We start from the raw sequence: 19887 nt of genomic DNA on the forward strand, positions 1-19887 counted from the left end.
GAAAATCTCAACAATAAGCTGCGCTTTTTACTCCAAAACAACAACTTTCCTTGCACTCACAGGGTGCCCTCGGATCCTTAAAAACGTCTTAAGAGGCACTGTGTTCATTAATCAAAAAATAAGGCCTTAACTGGCATTAAAGTGTCTTAAATTAAGCTTTCAAAAAATGCTCAGACATGGGAAGCAGGGTTTATGAATTGTTTTTCGCTGATGCTGGATTATAAAATCTTAAAATGATTGCTAACTTATTCTTTTTAATAATTTACTGAATGTCTGTTGCAATAACGTCACATAGATTTTGTTTACGTAGCCGTCACTGTACTCTAGAGGACATGAGGAAGGTCAGATTTGATGAAAATTAACAATTTATCAAGGATTTTACAGCATGGCTGAAACCAGTACACGGTAATGCACGACAGTCTGTATATTTTATGCAAAAAGTTTTTCAAACTTGGTAAGACGGGAGTCAAGGCACTGGAATCCACATTCAGGGTAAGAAACACACAATCCCCAAGAAACTCACCAACAAACATCAGGTATTTCCCCGGTCTGTTCTACCCCTGTCTCATTTGTTTGACTTCTCTGTAGAGTCCTTTCTATAATGTTGTCAGACACTTGAAATAATCTGAGCCTGTCAGTGGCAAAAACAAGAACTTTCAATGGACAAAAATTTACCTTGCGTTATTGCCCATACGGATTATACTGCAGCCTGTTTTACTGCTGTAGGCCGCAGCGCTCTCTCTTAACACTGGACCAGTTTCAAAAATGATTGTCTCCATTAGTAACCTTGAATGAAAACGAGGTAGAGTCTGCACACTTACTCCATGCCACAGACTTTAATAAGCAAACAACGTTTCGATCCCAGAGGGATCTTCGTCAGGTCTGAAGGACCTTTGACAGCTTTTTAGATTACAGTTTTTCATCAGCTTCCTGTCCAGTGAAAACCATGAATCTCCAGATTTAGTGATTTTGAATGTTAAAATTAAAAAACAAAATTAAAATTAGCACAACCTTAAACCTCAATAGCAGTAAAATGTGACATACATATTCATACAGTGATAATATTAATTCAAATACCTCATATATAATATAAAACACTGACAGGAAACATTTTACTGCACAATCAATACTTTTACTTTTCATACTTCAGGACATTTAGCTAATAATACTAGCATTCTTTAAGTTAAGCTGGGGTTTGAATGCAGGACCTTCCTTTGCAGTGGAGTATTTTCACACTGTGGTATCAGTACTTCTAACACCACTGCTTTGGGGATAATTTTTTGCCAGTGACCTAAAAGGATATAAAAACCCACCTGTTTCATCTTGGCCAGCTCCCTGCGTGTGTGTTCATCATTCCTCAGGTCCTTCTTGTTACCCACCAGAATGATCGGGACATTGGGACAGAAGTGTTTCACTTCAGGCGTCCATTTCTCGGGAATGTTCTCTAAAGAATTTAAAAAAAAGAAAAGAAAAAGAAGATTTAAGAAAACAAGTCAAGTCACTGCACAGCAAATTCCAGACTTTTTTTTCCCTACAAGGACAGTTGGGAGAGGCCTTGCCGTTTTCCCTTGTGACTGTACAGACGTAAACACTGAGAGGTCACTGACCCCTCGCTGATACATGGTCGAGCCTGCCTGCCAAAATCTGTGCTGTCTAGGAGGAGATGGCATACTGCGATAGAGAAGCCATGCCATCTGTGGCACTGCACATATCAAACACACTGTGGGAGAAAGCCCCGGGGCTGACGTCTCACTAAACAAGACATTTTCTTCTTCTGTTCGATTTGTTTTTTGAGGCCTGAGAACACGCAGATCCTGGTCTGACATACACGTGACATATGCTGCATATGCTTTCAGAAAGTGCTGTTATGTTCTCAAACCCCACATGACAACAGCAGCTAGGTTAAAGTCTGGAGATTTGTTTGTTCATCTTGTTCTCTTAAAGTGTCTATTAAGAGTGCGCGCTGATCACAATCTACAGTAGCTCACTCTTGATACTCGACTGTCTATAGTTTGTTCAATCAACTTCTAACTGACTTTAAAATGTCCCTTTGTCCTGTATTTAAACATCCCAATTATACACTGAAATAGCTGTAGCTGAGAAACAGTCATCTCAAAAGTGTGGCATTACTTAATTTACTAACTCTACTAAACCAGAACAGCAATGCAGCCTCACAGCTAACTGCGATGCTCATCTTGATTAATTACCACACCAATAATTTAATCACACTCATGAACAAACACCATCTGAATGAGCATTAGGTTTTCATAAAATGGATCATTAATTGCATGAAGTCTGCGCACAGGCAGCGAACAGGGAATTCTAATGAAAAATACATAAATAATGAGAAGGCAAAAACCTATGGAGAGGATCGGTTTTACTGCGCTGACGGACGAGTTTCCTTGTGGTGGAAAATGTGGACATTTAATGGAACATTTGCTAAAATGCCTTCCTGCATCTGTACATAAAAAATGATTACAGTGTTTCCCACAGAACTGAAGGAGAGGGGGGATCAGCTACCTTTATTTTGTGTGTGTGTGTCTTTGTGTTCTGAACTCTGAGGTTTTTGCAGGTCTGTGTAAAGCGAAGGCAGAACTCTTGTACCCAGTTATTATGTGCTGGAGGAGGCTTGTACAGCTGCCCCAAGACACACACACACACACAGAACAGGAGGGAAGAGGTGAACTGTTCACTGCTTTTTTTCCCTCTCCGGTCTAAACACTTGGATAAATTTTAAGTCTTTTGTGGTCTTGGGTTACAGGCCAGTCGGGGAAGGGGGCAAAAATGCGGTCAGCCGTCAACCACCCCTTCGTGTTAGGGTTCTAGTCGGAATTGGGCTTAAAGCTGACCTAAAACCACTTTCTCCCCTTCTGTTGTCCAAAAACTTCATGAAAAAACAAGCTGCAGTAGTTTCTTGAGAGGGTGGAGAATTGACCAGTCGATCAATTATCAGACCAGATCACTGGATTAGAGGAGAAGCCACTGAAGAGGCGAGTGAAAGCAAACTTTTAGACGAGCACTGGTCCGTGAGGGGTGAGGTTACATCTAAAGTAGTTTGGAAAAACAATGTACAACACTGACATGAGAACACTTTTGTGAAGAGTGTTCTATGTATATGAAATAATAAACAGTTAAGTTTCACTTTTACTGCGCCTGGTGGTCTGGTGCCCCATCTGTGCCCAGACAGTGTGGTGCTCTGAATAACGGAAGAACGGTATATACACCGATATATATATACACCTGAGCAGAAACGGCTCAGGAATGGCCAAAGGAACATGACAAAAAGCTGAAGGCATCAACCTGGCCTCCAAATCTCCCACACCCCAATCTGATTAAGCATCTTCAGAAGTGCTGGTACCCCACCTCACAACTGACAGGTCTTAAATGATCTGAAGCCTACACCCCTGGTGTCAGACTCCACAGGACACCTTCGAGAGGTCATGGGTCCATGTCTTGACATGTCAGAGACAAGTCCGATTCAGGGAGGCCCCACCGTTGATAGGGGGTACCTCTGAGGTACCAGCACGTCCCATGGATGCTTGATCAAATTTGGATCTGGGGAATTTGGAGGCCAGGTCAATGCCGTTAGCTTTTTGTCACGTTCCTCGGGCCATTCCTGAGCAGTTTTTGTGGTGGGGCATGGCTCATTTTCCTGCTGGGGGGGCCAATGCCATCGGGGAGTACCATTGCCCTGAGGGGGGTCACTTAGCCCACAGCAGTGTTTGGGTGGGTTGAAGGGCGTCAAGTGGCATCCACATGAATGCCATGACCAAAGGTCTCCCAGCAGAACATTGCATTGTAACAAAATGATCAATGTTACTCACTTCACCCACCGCTGGTTTTAATGTTTTGGCTGATCGGTGTCTACATGTCAACAGCATTCCTAACAGTCCAGCTCCAAAAATAGAAAATCAATGTGGCAGGAAATGCTGATGTCGTGGCAAGCAGCCACAAATATATGAATGCATGGGAAACACTGGATTTTAGCTTTTCCGGCGCAAATGGTTCTCGACACTCAGAGAGAACTCCCAACCAGGTATTATTTGCCTATATTGAGTATCAGTACGACATGCAAGCTCTGTACTTTCTGTCTTCTTTTAGTCTGGGTTAAATCCATACATGGGTTTTGTCCCGCTTCTTCTCAATTACTCACTGAAGTACCACTACACAGGTCAAAAACAAAGGTTTGATTATTTATATCAATGTTTTAATCAAGTTCTCTCTGTGTCAAGTTTCATGAGCTCAGGGACACTAAACGCTGCTGTGATGTCAGAGTTGGATTCACAAAAAATACGGTTTTGCTAAGTGGGAAGCAATTTGTATGCAGCCTTACCTAAACTGTCGGGGCTATCTATGGAAAAGCACATGAGGATAACATCTGTGTCTGGGTAGGAGAGAGGCCTCAGTCTGTCATAGTCTTCCTGACCTGCTGTGTCCCACAACGCCAACTCCACCTGGGAGAGAGGGAGAAAAAGAACATTAAGTGATGCAAGTGGCTGCTGGCGAGGAACGCAGTTTAAGCTAAATTATTAAAGTAAGGTAGGATATTTCCATGTCATGACAGCGACAGGGAACAAAGAGAAGATGGGCAGCAAGAACAGAGGTAAAGGAGTGTTTTAGCAGCCTGCTGCTGCTTGTAATCGTTTTCCATGAAAGTGAAGCTTTTGCTTTTTGTGCCTCACATTTTTGCAGTACTGCCCTGAACGCCTCAAGATGAAAACACTTCATTTCAGAGCAGAGAAGTGCCTGACATCATTGGTGTTTCTCCCCATGGTCCAGTCAGATGAATTGAGAGGTGAGCCATTTGTGGTGGCAAGCTGCAAGACGTATCTAAACAAACTGTAGTCTCAGCTACTTTCTAACACTTTACCAGACTTAATTAGGCCTGTTAGTTGACAGCAGATTGTCAAACCTATCTCGACTCATCCGAAAATGAACCGACCATCATCCATGCGAAGCTCCTGGACCAGCTGGATGTACTCCCTGTGATTTCTCCTCTGTCTGAGGGTCTTATACTGTATATCCACACTACTGTCACAATGCTGGGACTTCTTACTTTGATATAATACCTTTAAAAGTATCAATATTTGATGCCATTTTCGATACCGGGAGGAAAAACCGATGTTGAAAAAGTTTGCCACATTTCTTTCATCAAGTAGATGGTTTACTTATTCTACGTCCATATTTTGTTTTCAGTTCACACTTGCTTTGGCAGAGTAAACTTAGTTTTCCAATGCCAATAAAGCCCCTTTGAATTAAACTGACTTGAACTGAGAGAGAGTGAGTGACAGGAGGCGGGGCTATGGGGGGCACCGCGGCAGTGTGTGTCAGCTTGCTGCTGGAGAGAAGAGACAGCGGTAAAGTAACATTTGTAGTATCAATATTGAAGAAAATGAATATTTAAACCACTTCAAATATTCAGATTCAACTGTGTCCAGTCCCCAAGTGCCCTCTCCCTGTGTAGAATTTAAGGTACAGCTCTGCAAGTTTACCCCACAGCAAACTGGACAGGTGATTCTGTGGTTGCCTGGCAACAATTCGGAGAAAAAAAAGATGTAGCAAGCTGCAAAAAGCGCTCTGTCTGATCAGGGCAGGCTTCAACAAAAAAGGCAGAGCAGTGCGCCTCGTGTTTTGGTCGGGGCCAGACTAGAAAGCGGAAGGAGAAAGAACAAGAGGATTTGAAACAATTCCTATCAGGCCTAAAAAGCAACTCCCAAGAGGTGGAGATGGTTCCCACGGGATTTTCTTAGGCTGTTAATCAAACTGTTAGCAGTCCCAGAGTGCTTGGCCTGCTCTAGATAAAAACAAATGCCCAGCAAAAAAAGCTCAGCAAGGTCTGTAGCTCATGCTAGACTGCAGCCTTAAAGCACCATGTCGGAGTGTAGCCTAGAAGTGTCACTGCATGCATACCTCATGTGGTTTTAGACTGTAAATGTCTCCTAAAAGGCTGCCTCTTAGCTCTGTAAAACTCTGTAATCTTGACCTACTTCATCCTGCATCCTGCTGATTTAATCCTACAGTAACCTCACCCACATTACAATCACAGCTGGAGAACTAACTTCACCCGATACAGCCGAGGAGCAGGGAAAAACAAGCGAGCTACTACAGTATGTGTTTGGAGTTCATCTGGACTTTTCTGACGTCTCCCTGCACTCATGTCCTGCCAAGTCTTGCTTGTTGGCCGACACACTGCTAGACTGGCTTGCCACACTGCCTTCTGGCATTTTCCATAATACATGAGGCAGTACACTGAGTTGTACCACATCTTCTGTCCGGGAAAGTGTGCAACACCACACCATGACAAACCTGTGTCCATTTCCGCTGCTTTACAATTCTTTTACCACTAGGTGTCTGTCAGGAGTCGGCCTTATCTGCTGCCTGCATCTCGTCTTTTCTTGGTTTCAACTACACAAATCAAAGAATGACGAGTAGGGAGCAGCTGTGAGTTGAACACTGACTTCCTGAGTAATATTTCACTACACAAAATACAGTTTCAAAAAAAAAATCTGCCTATCACAGCTGAGAGACTTGGAGTACAGTCAACCTTGTACTACACCGCACAGGAAACAGGAAATGGGACATTAGTCATGATGTATGAAGAGGGGGTGGTTTCAACACTGGGCAGGAAGGTGGCACTGGTCCATTTCCTGTTGTTGGCTGAAGGTCTGCTGCTTTATAACAATGAAAAGACCCAAGGATTTGCTTACAATACACACTTATCCCCACCAGTCTTGGCAGCACGTGGTTCTAGACCAGCAGGGCCAATGAGGTCACATTGTTACCGTTACAGCAGCAGTTTCGGTGTCACATAAACCTTCCTGTTCTGAGGAATGTTTCTAATGATCAGCAGATAAAATCAGATCCTTTACTCAAGTACAAGAACCAATACAACAATGGAAAAGTACTTCATTACTAGTACAACTCCTGCATTCAAATCCAAATATCATTAACTAAATGTGCTCACAGTGTTGAAAATAAAAAGACTCACTCTGCAGTAAAAACGTCTCCCGGGACTGACATATTTATTATATATGCCACAATTAGACTGTTAATACTGATGGAACAACGTGTAAGCAACATTTTACTGTTGTAGCTGATTGAGGTGCAGCTAGTTTTACCCACTTTATACACAACCAGGTAGTTACGTCCAGAGGTTTCTGACCTATTGTTTGGGCCCCTTTCAAAGGGCAGCAAGATAAATCTGACTTAAGGTCATGAGATGAATCTTGGGGTATTCTCTAATCTTTGCTTTTTGTGAAAGACTGGATAATTTGACTTTTTTGGGTTTCAAACAGTTGTTCAGAATCAGAATCGGAATCAGAAATACTTTGTTGATTCCTGAGGGGAAATTATGATTCACTACAGTCGCTCTGATGCAAAGAATAGAGTTACTTAGTTACTTAGGCCCAATCCCATTTCTACCCCTTAAATCTTCCACTTGGTATTGAGTGCCCTTGTTTGCGAGATAACCCTTAATGAGGGAAGTGAGAAATATTAGGGTAGAGATCTTTCCCTAAGAAATGAGACACCACTTCATGCAAATCGGCATGGCCGACATGCGGGCATACGACACGCGTAGTAGCAGCGCAAGATACCGGTAGTCATTCAGGTCTGAAAATGCTGGCTCCAGCGCTTGTGTTGTGGCGTGTGCTATGTTTACTCTTCTCCGTCTGATGAATCAACGGAGAAGACATGCTGAAAACAGGAGCCGCCTACGACGTCTGCTAGTTCTGATTGATTTTGTTCGGATAAGTCAATTTGTTAAAATATTTTGACGCTATGTTCAACAGAGTTGCTGATGAGTTTATGCTAGTCCAACCATCTGTCGTTTGTATAGCCTACATTCCGATCGTACAGTAACAAATTGTTTTCCAAAACTTGCCAAAGTTGCTGACTTCGCAAAGTGTTCTGGAAAATTTTATCTTCCACTTCGTTGTAAGTGTGGGTCTGGGCTCCCTTGGAATCTAGGGCGGATTTAAGTGTTGGAAACCACTTCCACTACCTCAATTCTGTTTTGGGACACCATGAGCCTAAACGTGAACGCGCACAACCAAGTGCAAGTGGGTATTCCTAGGGGAAGTGTGGGTATTGGGACAGGCCCTTACTTACTTAGTTTAGTTACTTTCCACCACTGCATCACTGTTGTGTATCGAAGCACTAAAACAGTGCGTACATTTAACATGCTCATGTTTCGGTGAACAGTGAACTAAACTGATCCATTTGCAACTAATACGTGTGAATGTTGTTCACTCTCACAACAGATAACCACAACCACATTGTGTTTTACAGCAAATGTGAATCTATGGCATCAAGCGAGTCAGTGTTGAGTCAAAGACGGTTTCCCCATCGATATGTGTTTCCCCCAACCTGAATCTGAAACCAGACCTTTTCCTTTCCATACCATGAAGGGGGGGTGCTACACATTTTAACAGATGAGAAACACTATTCAATGGGAAAGGCAGTATTGGGCACAACACCAGCACGGCTAGAGCAACTGGCAATTTGAGCAATGCAGCTACCAGTTGTGCTGAAACCAGTTAATATACATATCTGATGGATATTTATAAACAAATCAATGCAGACTCTAAAACTCTAAAATTTTTAGCAAATTGTGCCCGCCCAGTCTGAAAAACAAGTCAGAACATCGGCTAAATCGGCAGCAAATTTAAAACGACACATTGAGTTGAAGCATCCGACCAGGGATGGGGAATATCTGTGAGTAAACGATGATCATCACAAGATTAATTTTATCAAAACAAACAAAAAATAAATAAATAAAATGATTTAAAACAAACAAAAAAAAATTTACCAAAAAAAAAAAAAAGATTTTTTTTTACGATACAATTGAAAAAAATGTATTGAATTTTTGGGGACTGAACTTTGTTCAAAATTCATATCATTTATTTATTTTTTTAATATATTTTTGTTGAAATTTTGCCACAGTTACTGGGCAACACAGTGAGCAACAACCACACCCACCGCCCTCCCACAACCTTTACCAGAAATAAAAATGCAATAAAAAAAAATAAATAAAAACAAACAAACATGATAAGAAAAATAAATCAATCAATTTGTATTATGAACAACGAAATTTAACTAGATCATTTTACTCTGTGTGAACTGAACTGTGAGCGAGCTCTGGTAAATGTGAACGTGCACACAAACAAATTCAAAATATAAAGTACCTGTTTGCCATCAACTTCAATGTCAGCGATGTAGTTCTCAAACACAGTGGGGACGTAGACTTCTGGGAACTGGTCCTTACTGAAGACGATGAGCAGACAGGTCTTCCCACACGCACCATCCCCAACTATCACCAACTTCTTCCTGATGGCTGCCATCTAAACAAACAGAATACACTTCGGTTAGTCTATATATTAAAAACTGAGATGCATGTGATGAACCAGTCAGTCAGTCAGTAAACTGGTGAGAACTTTCTTTAGAGAGAGGAGGGAGGTGAAACAATGCAACCAGAAATAGTAAGAGTGAGAGAGCAAGAGGGGGAAAAAGAGATGATCGAAGTCTGTTTCAGAGCCGCACCCTCTTCCCTTTCCTGGGCTGCGTCCTGTGTGTGAGGTGAAAAACAGAGTCGGGCTGAGGGTTCAGTGCTGGCCTGGAAAAGCAGTAGGAGGGAAGGGAACAGGAGGAGAGCCACAGTGTTGGTAATGCTGCAGCGTCAGTGCTCTAACACACTGCTGCACACGCACGGCCTCTGACACAATCGCATTAAAAACGATCCTTAATGTGTCACTTCTACATTCCCGTGGCCTCGTGATCTACCGCTCGGACTGGTTTCCGTTGACACCTCTGAATTGCACGCAATCCTCTCTCCCATTCTTTCTGCTTGTAGCCCTAAAAGGTGTGTATATGTGAGCGAAACGTGGCTTGGCAGAGAAAGATACGGCCACACACACATTCAAACACACACGGATCAATAGCCATCTCCCACAAGCTGACAATAATGGAGAGAAGGCAGTAGGTGATGAGACAACGTGCTGGCTGCCTGCCAGCAGCATCAGCTTTCATCGGCCTGAGACTACCTGGAACAAAACAAAGACCTACGCCTCCGCCATCCATCACACACACACAGCATCCAAATCACAGCTGATGAGTAGTGGAGAAATACACCATAATCATTTTACACTATAATCAATAGTTTTATATTACCAGTAGATCACATGATGACTTGTATGTGAATGTAGTAATGAGCCCTCAGAAAATTATCACCTGACACTGCAGTTCTCCTCAGCTGTACTTTCAGCTCACTGTTGCAACTTTACTGTTTTAATTTCCTCTCACCACTTCAGTGTTGTTTTTTAGCTGAATTCAGTGAAAATGTCTTATAACTCACCGTACACGACTGCTAGGGTTGAGGAACCGAACTGAGTAATTTAAGGGTAGCGACCGAACTCTGTTGGTATTACCAAGTGCCAAGTCACATTAAACCATTTGTGCCAAATGTCGGCACCATTTATACTTCTGTGTCATATCGACACCGTACCTATGCCATAGCCTGACATGCACCTCCCCAGAAATGTAACTACGTGTCACAGTGACGTGGACCTCCTGTCTGTTTTTATAGGCTGAAACCGTTTCCCTCAGTGGAAACAAAGCGTTTGGTTAGGCTACTTTTATTTCACTTTTAAGAAACAATAAATTGTGACGACAATAAACCTCCACAAAAACAGCATTTTAAGTCTTGTGTGATTTATCCTGGTTTCATATGAAATGTAAAATGCCATAGGCTTGTGCTAATAACATTAGCATCTTATGTATATATATTTATAACGTGTTTAGTATACAACAGATGTTTTGTCAGTGAACCTAAAGAGTTATAATGGAGTCGAATTTTGTAACGTTGCCTTTGTTAAATGTTGCTGTTGTCCCTGGCTTCATATGAGTAGAGGAAAAGTTTGCTAGCTGCTAGGCTAATTTATACAATGTATAACATTAACATCTTATATTTGTTTGGAAAATGTTTTCAATACAAGACAGTTGTTTTGTCATTGAACCTTGTGAGTAGAAATGGAGCTGAATTTTGCAACATTACCTTTGTTAAATGTTGCTGTTGTCCCTGGATTCAGATGAGTAGATTGTCCGCATATAAAATGCCATAGGCTTGTGCCAATATCAATATCCAAGAACTTAAAGTGTCTTGCTCCCCAGCTGCTGGGCAAAATGAAGGGATCAGAGTGTGCTGCTCTCTGGCTCTTAAGTCTTTACTCAGGAACCCCATTAGTTGTTACCACAGTAACTCTGTCCAGAGAGCAGCACATGTAGGGCAACAGCGAGCCGAAAGCAGTCACGTGTGGTTACATTTTTCAAAACGTGACAAGGACAACACTCACTGCAATATAAGATACGTAATTACAAAGGCAAAGCTGCAACATGTCTAAATTGAAAAAAAAAGTTAAATGAAAATGTTGAACTTCAGAAGTTTTTACGATGTATAACTACATTTACTTTTTTGTTGTTACAGAGGAAGTACCAAAAAAAGTACCTTTGGGTGCGGTGCTGATACTGGCTTAAATGTGAACCATACCCAAACCTACTACCTGGCCAGCCAAACAACCAAACAGCAGACAGACACAGCAGTGACTAGCTGTGATCATAGTGGAGCTGAAGAGCCATTTAGTGAAGCGAAAAAAAGAAAAATGAAGGAGAGAGAATATTGTATTTATTCGGTGCTGCTCTTTTATCTACTGGGTGTGTAAATAACCAACTGTTTGCCAATAAGTACAGCATATCAACTTAAAAGGTGATAATGTAAGTGTTGTGTTTAAAGTTTGTTTCTTCTGCAATGAGGCCAAAAAAGTAATTTATAGCAGGTTTAGGAAAACAAGGAGTGATCCAAGAAAGCAAAAATCAAAGCACCTGTAAAGGTACTTTTTTCATTGTCCACAGAACAAATACACAAAGAGGTCAAAACCCATCAGATATACTGGTAAGAGTAATTTGGTGCTGTGTGAGGTAAACAGAGTTTCGCTGTGCTTATGTGAATAAACAGTTGGTTTCTTTGAAATGGTCGGTGAGTGGCCTGAGAAGGTCCTGTTGATACAAAATATTCACATAAACTAGAGCCAATTAAAGTCTTACAGGCAGCACGGTGGCTCCTCTACGCAGAGTGATCAAAACTATTTATTCAAGTAATTTAAGAGACACCCTGCAGGATATATTTTCTTCAGCTTTGTTAAAAGAAGACAATGAGCCCGGGCGTTTGTGTATGTTCAACAATGAAACGAGCATCTCTACATCATTCATTTGATTCCCTCAGCTTGTGTTGGCCTCAGCTTCCATTCTCACCACAAAAATCAAAAGACAATTGTTCAGTTTGCTTTTCTCTCCCACACATTAAATCAGGCCACTGTGTTGTCAGTTTGTCTCGAGAGAGAGCCACCTGTTCTCCGTGATAGCAGGCTGCTGCTACTCCATACATCATACTGTCACTGCCAGAGGGAAGACAAACACACACATACACACACACACACGTGAGTGGAAGCTACCACGCAGCCCCAGAAAGCTTCAGAAAACAGGGCTAGTCCTGCAGATCTTGTGCTGTGAAAAAAATCATCAGAATCATGCAGCTTATTGACGGTCATATCTCTCACAGCATGCTGCCTGCTATAACAGTGGCAGCACATGGTGCCGGTGGGGATAATGACCCCTTCCCTCTGCACTAATGTGTGTGCACACTGTGCCAGTACAAGGACAGAAACAGGCACAAGGAGTTCTTCCCTTTAACAGACCTGATGTTAAGGTTTATTTTACTACCCCTTAAGTGTTGCATGAACTGTTAACAGCAATAAATATATGGTTATGTATTATTCACACAAATATAGGCCACACTTATAAACCATCTGCTTTTTAGGGAAGTTATTATGTAATATCAAAGTTAAACTGCTGCACTATTTATAGGACAAAAGTTAAACTTTTCTGTTAATGTGATCATGTTTTGTTAATGTCTTGACAATTGCTCAAATCTTTGAGAAGCCAGCCAGATGAAATAAGCAGTCCACTGAGAGATGTTTAAGAAAGTAAGACAAATAGACCTGAAATGTTTAGCCAATCAATCTATAAATCGATTGAAAGAAAAGTGATCTTTAACAATTACGATAGTTAATATAAAGTTTAAGTCATTTTCAAGCAAACATGTCAAACATGACATCATTCCAGCTTCTCAAATCTGAGGGTTTGCTGCTTTTCTTCATCCTAAGTGATTATATATGGAATATCTTTCTTTGTGGACTATTGATCGGACAGAACGAGACATTTGAGGACATCACTTCAAAGAAGTTAGGATCAGCATTTTTCACTATAGTCTATAGTATATTTTATAAATCAAACAAGTAATCAGGTAATAAAGGGATACAACTGAGATAAGAACATCTTTTTAAAACTATTAATACCTCAAATACAACATTAGGAAAACTACACAACTGAATATATTAAATACATGTATATATATTTATGTATTTTAGTGATTAATTCAAAACTTAACTGAAGAAGAGCGCTATCCCAAAACATAGTTAGATTAAATGGGTAGATTACAAAATTAAAAATGTGTGAATGCTTGTTGGTAAACAGGTGTATAGTAGAAGACCATGGGCTAACTACAGGAGAACAAAGAACCTGATGAACATCTCAACATTGTTCCTAATAAATTTAGTGTACAAGACAGTGTGCAGGAGTTCTTTGATAGACAAAATACGTGTAAACAAATACATCAAAGAGTAGAACAAACTAAACAAACTACTAGCCTGTTCATCATATCAATTAAAAGTTCTGTATGCACCATTCAGAGCATTAATACAGCAGCAAGACAGAATTTGCTATGGAAAGCAAATGAGACATGAGGCAGTTAATGAGACAGCATCATCACGGAAGTGTGGCGCCCCCCCTCTGGTTCCCCCTTGTTAGCACTGTTAGCTCTGTCAGCACTCTTGATGTTGTTTAGCACTATAATAGAGGTAGCACTGTTGGCTGCTAGCTGCTGGTTTAACCACCTCCATGTTGAGAACGGTGTAGAGACAACTAACTCACTCTGAATATCACATATAGCCCCTTAAATCAATAGAAATGTCAGATTTTACACAAAATGTGCCTGACAGTGTCAAGGTGAGTTGCCACCTGTTAAGCTGTGGACCAGTGAACTGTGTTAGTCTCACTGCATTTAATATAAACTCATAAACTATCTATTTGTATGCTCTTAACACACAGTCAGCACTTCAAGTTCACATAACAACGGAGGATATGTTAGGTGAAGATCTGCAGGTGCTTAATGTGTTCTGTGGATTTTCCCACGCCATTTCTGTCCCATTTCACCTTCCTCACTTCCTTTCTTTTAGTGACTTCCTGGTGAGACGTAAACAATAGTGAAGGAGGGGAAATATGAGGCCACATGAAAAAACATCTGGAGGTCACCCATTTTCTCTCCTCAGGTGAGATCAAATTAACTTTATTAGGACAAGGAGGAGTCCAACACAACCTCTTCCTTTTCCTCAAGTCAGACAGCGCTGGACTCAGGGTTGGATTTCCATTTTTGTTTAAACAAGAAGATTCATGAAGAGAAGACACGGACATGTTGTTGAACAAGTTCATGTGGATAATGTGAATATCAAAGCTAACTGGGAGACTATCCATCCATGGCCTTCAAGTGAGTTCACTGCATCATTAAATTATACTTAAATGTTACAAGTTTAAGCACAAAATCTACATTAATCCCATTAAAATTAAATGAAAATGCACCTTAGAATGCCATCTAACAGTGCCTGCAGCTATTCATTGTTTTGCATTTGCTTCTGTACTACATGACACTCTGTGTTATATTCAACAATCAATAATTAAGTGTGGCCTGGATTTTATGTTGTGGCAAGTAGGCCTCTGTGACTGTTTGGGGGAAATTTATTTTAAGGGAAACAAAAAAAGCAGTCCAAAATTATTAATGGATGTCGATTAATAATTAAAAAGAAGATCTGTGTGGTGTTCGAACAGCTTGTAGAAACTGCGGGGAATTGGACCAGAGACATAGAGACGGTCACATGATAATACAGCTGCATTAATTTCAGTGCTACAAAGAACAATAGGAACCAAAAAATGTGGTGAAGCCGTATTCTGAGTGGTGAGCCACAGTATACATGCAGAAACTTTCAGTACCTGCACACACATACACACAGTGACCTCGAAGAGACAGGTCGAATAGCTGCGCAGGAGACTGCGTGTTCACACGTGTCTCGGGATGAATGATCCCATCTTGCATAATGTTTGTCCCTGTGTGGGATAGCAAAGGACAAAGTTCTCATTCCTCGCACATGCAGCACAGACGCTTAATTCTCCCTCAGTTCTCCCTGGCAGGTTTCGACTCACCCCCACAGTTGCAACACATTAGCCAGTCTTGTTCATTAGCAGCAGTGGGGGGTAACAACAGCAAAGAAACATTCTAATCACATGGATCAGCAAACCTGAGGTATTTACATCAACCCTGCACTTAGTGACCCATTTGATTAAGAGTATAAGGCATAAAACTTCCATTATCAAACGTCATGTAGGCTTGTACCACACCAACACGAGCAGAATCATCAAAGTATTTGTTGTGATTTGTCCTCAGTAACACCTTTAATTTAAGATCCAAGTTGACAGAAGGAGCTCGGAGGGTGAGGAGACATAAAGTTTAGGTCTGATCCAATCAGATGCTTTTATGCTATGAGACTAATCTAAATGCTGAAGGCACTCAACAGTTCAAAAGATCAAACTGACATGCATCCACACAGGATCCATGCATGACGATTTAAAGGCTTTCCAGTCTTCACTTGGTTTGCTCTGGGTGTGCCAGCTGTTGAAAAAAGCCCCGCTGTGCTCTGTTAAACCAGTGGAACTGCACAGAGTTGTGAGTGGGTGAACTATGTGTGGAGAACAGCTGCTTCGATTAATGATATGTGCCGCAGCAATCTTTACAATCAGAACTGCTACAGTCAGTACCACACCTTTAAATACTGCTGATTGTTGACCGCTGAGTTTGGACTTTAGTATTTTGTTCTTGTGTGGGAAGCTGTCCAACTTCCTGCCACCAACATGAGCCCTTTTTAGATAGGAGTTGTGCAAATTTGCAGGAAAGCCCAATCAGTATTTTTTCACATTGGCAGTATAAAAACAAAATCGGGGAGTGCAGCAAAATGCCGCCTGCCTACTTTTGTTTTTCAGAAGGCGCCTTTTTTGGGGCAATGGGAGGCTTGAGCAAGTAACAAACATGTAGCTCAGCGTGTGACGTAAACAGTGACGTGAGTGGGAAGCCGCTGCTGGTCAGTCCTTCGGCGATTCTCTCGTAAGTTGGCCCGTTCTTCACCTTCCCCGTCATCTGACAGTTAATGGCCTCTTCGTTTGCGAGGGCAAGGAGGGCGCACAATTCTTTGTCTCCTCAGTTGCTCATCTTTACAGTGTCTGTCAGGTTTGCGTTTCTCTCTTGCTACTAGCTGCTCACTAATTCCTGCTATCAGCTGTTTCCTGTTTATACACCGCCAGTGGGTCGCACGTGCAACCCACAACAGCTCCTCCCACAAGTCTTCAACAGCCCTTCCCATTGCGGAAGGCCGCCTCAATCTTTTTAAACTGAAAGGGTCCGCCGATATGACTACTCTACAAGGTGGAAAATTGGGCACCTCAGATCAACTCGCCAATCCAGCTCTGTGTGTCTAAACGCTCGCAGCTTGCCAGCAAAACGGCCTGACATTCGCAGAGAAATCTGGCAGTTTAAAAGGGGCTACAGACACTTCTCTCTACACTAGGGTTGCAACTTATGATTATTTTCTTGATTAATCAATTAGTTGGTTAGTCTTTAAAACATTAATTAATTAATTAATATTAATTAATAAACATTAATGACGGCTCAGCTCCATTAAGAGTGCCAGCATGCACAATAACAGCACCTCCCCTGAATGGAATGTTGCTATCATTAGTGCCATTTAATACACCTGTGCTTTTCCTACCATGACAAGTCAAAATGTCTGCTGTGAAAAAGGTCTATGCAACAGGATGTTATCTGACAAGGCGCTGCTGTGTGACCAATTAAATACATGCAAGTGTACATTCCTGGTGGATTACCATGAAACATGAAGAGCATTTCTATTTTTCACCCTGTGGTTGTCACGACAAAAGATAAAATAGCTGCCAAAGTGATAACATTCCAGAGTTTTAAAACCCTGTCAGAGGATGAACAGTCAAATGCAAGCCCCTGTGTGGCCACATCGACAGCGAGACCTTAAAGCCCTGTTTCCACCCAAAACACTTTCGGCAAGGTACCTTTGGAACCAAAAATAACTCTTCAGACATGGTACCTAGACCTTTGGTCTGCCTAGTGTTTCCACCGGAAACAGTACTCTTTCATGTGGGCGGAGGTTGTTGTCACTCACTGCTCTATCCAGCACTCGGTGTATTTCTTCCTTTATCAGCCTGCACCTCGTTTATTGTACACAGAGCGAGGTTGCACGCCAACATTTTCCGAACAAAATAGCGGGTTTAGTCCTTCTCAGGCAAGCTCAGGAATTTAGTGTTGTCGTAGCCCACAGGAACGACGCTCCGCAATGCTTTTTTTTCCCTCCAAGTGAGGATTGGGATGTATGCCGCCAGGGCCCAAAACTAACACTCACCACTCGCCAATTACGGGTAAATTTTGTAAATTTTTAAGACCACTCGCCACTCTGAACCAATACCGTTACCAGTACCCTGACTGCAGTTACGGTAGCTACCTTTTTTCAGCACTTAACTCTCTCTGTAATAACAAAATAATTTCTTGAAAAAGCTGTAGGAGGTGACATAGTCTTCCTCTCTCTATGTCCTAGCAACAGAAGCTTTGAAAAAATCTTTACTCCATGCCAGTCAACAACTGATTCTGCTCCTCTGCTCTTTCCTAACCACATGTAGAGCTGAGTTTCTATCTGTCTGTTTGTGTGTGCACGAATGTCTGCACGCCTCTTTCACTCTTTGTTTAGACACAGCTGATAAATATGTGGAATAAGTTTGTACTTTAGAAATAGACTAGTGTCACTGCCATCAGTGATCGTGTTTTTTAAAGTAAAAGAAAATAGATTAAATGCCGAAACTATCAGCACTGGAATTATATTTTCAGCTCTCTCTGCAGAGCTCTGTGGCTGGCTTCAGGGTGCTCCTGCCTCATGTCTGAACCCAGCGTTCTCACCCAGATGTGCTCACAAGTACCAAGAATTGGCACTGATTGATTTAGTGAGAAATGGTACTCTGAAGTAGCGGCATACTTGGGTCAGTACCCAAACATAGTCACTTTACCTTCCACATCCAGTCTGACAGAGCGAGGAAAATTGGGAGAAAGTGTGCTGCAGTGATTTCTGTACTGAACTGAAAGAAGAGTCTGATGCATACATGGGTAAAGGAGTTTCAGTTTCCTTGAACTGACCACCTTACCAGTAAGTCTTTTTCCCCTATTTGGCCAAATGCTAAGTGCAATAGATACAAATTCTCTGACCTTGGCTGAAGATGTAGCAAGAAGTTACTGAGTAAGGACAGTAAAAGTAAATATAAAATAACAAGAAGATAAACTAACAGAATTTCAGCTGCTCTTCAGACCTGCATCTGACCACAGAGAATAAATACATCCTCCCTGATTTCCTTTTCCTTGGAAAGTGACACAAGCAGCTCTGCCGGGACATACCCCTTTCACATACTCTCACTGCACACTTGACGTATGAGTGACGTATGAACAAAAGAGTTTGGGTGTTATAGACAAACATTAACAAGTGTTAACAGTTCAGGTATTGACACACTGATCGGTCAAAGCTGTAATATGCTTTCCACATGATGATTAATAACGGGTCACTGAATGCTCACACACAACCCTGTCTGTGTAAAAATGTCGGAGGACGTAAGCTTTGAGGAATGTCTCACCCACTTTCAACACCCCTCACCCTTTTCTTCTGAACACATAACATCACTCCCCCGGTCAGTGTCTCGCCCTGTTCACATGTTGAGGGCTGGATTACACATCAAGAGCAGAATGGGTAACACAAGAGGCAAAACTGTGGCAGTTTCAACTGACATTGTTAACAAAAACAACCTGTGTAGGGTGCTCCACCTGTTTTAAGTGTTGCTGTTGGTTGACTGCTGGTTGACTGCATTTCAGCCACAGTGTCTGAATCATGCTGTGGATGGAGAGGCTGTCCAAACCTTCCTGCCACAACAGATCCACACTGACACTCCTCTCAGATTATCATATGAAATATTATAGCGGACAAATTCCACACATGCAAAGCAGAAAACATGATGGTGCCCTCCCAACAACAAGAAGAGAACCTCCTTTGGGTAACATGAAGAAGTCAAAAAGAAAGAAACCGTGTGCAACACCTTAACGAGAATGGGACAGCGTCCAGTTTGCTTTTCTGTTACATGCACAGTTGTGCACTTGTAGTTCACAGTTCACTAATGCACTTGGGCAGATTACGAAATTTATCACGTGGACCCACGCAGAGGCAGAACTGGGCTTAAACTGGTCGAGTCAAGCTGGGCAGTTTAAAAAAACATATCAACACTGATGCAGTAGAACCAAATATATCCTTTTAAAATTTCACTTAACTGTGATGTGTAAAATTGGTGGAATTCCACTTAAAAAAAAAACAAAAAACATTTAGGCAGGTTTTGTATTTTCTTAATGCGGAGATTTTTAATTGACAAACACACTAAGACTGCTTTATTTATTTTAATGTAGACCTACTTTAGTGTGAGTATGCACTGTGGAGATGTATTGTGTAAAAACTAATTAAGTAATTAATTAATTAAAATAAACACATTCTGGATCGAATTCGCATTGGGGCCAAGAAAACTGGATTAGGATGTACCTAGAAAGTACTGCAGTTTGCGTATTAGTAC

The 19887-nt window shown here is 41.6% G+C and overlaps 1 protein-coding gene across 1 annotated transcript in view; it reads right to left on the reverse strand.

Moving 5' to 3' along the window:
* Positions 1-19887, reverse strand: part of LOC126403444 (rho-related GTP-binding protein RhoA-D) — a 30493-nt gene that overhangs the window by 3589 nt on the left and 7017 nt on the right. Inside the window, exons 2-4 of the mRNA XM_050066120.1 lie at positions 9186-9341; positions 4334-4454; positions 1314-1444 (exon numbers count right to left, since the gene is read on the reverse strand). Coding sequence (XP_049922077.1) covers positions 1314-1444; positions 4334-4454; positions 9186-9341 — 408 coding nt within the window. The remainder of the gene's footprint in view (positions 1-1313; positions 1445-4333; positions 4455-9185; positions 9342-19887) is intronic.

The sequence above is a fragment of the Epinephelus moara genome, chromosome 16 (assembly GCF_006386435.1).
Source record: "Epinephelus moara isolate mb chromosome 16, YSFRI_EMoa_1.0, whole genome shotgun sequence".
Taxonomy (NCBI): Eukaryota; Metazoa; Chordata; class Actinopteri; order Perciformes; family Serranidae; genus Epinephelus; species Epinephelus moara.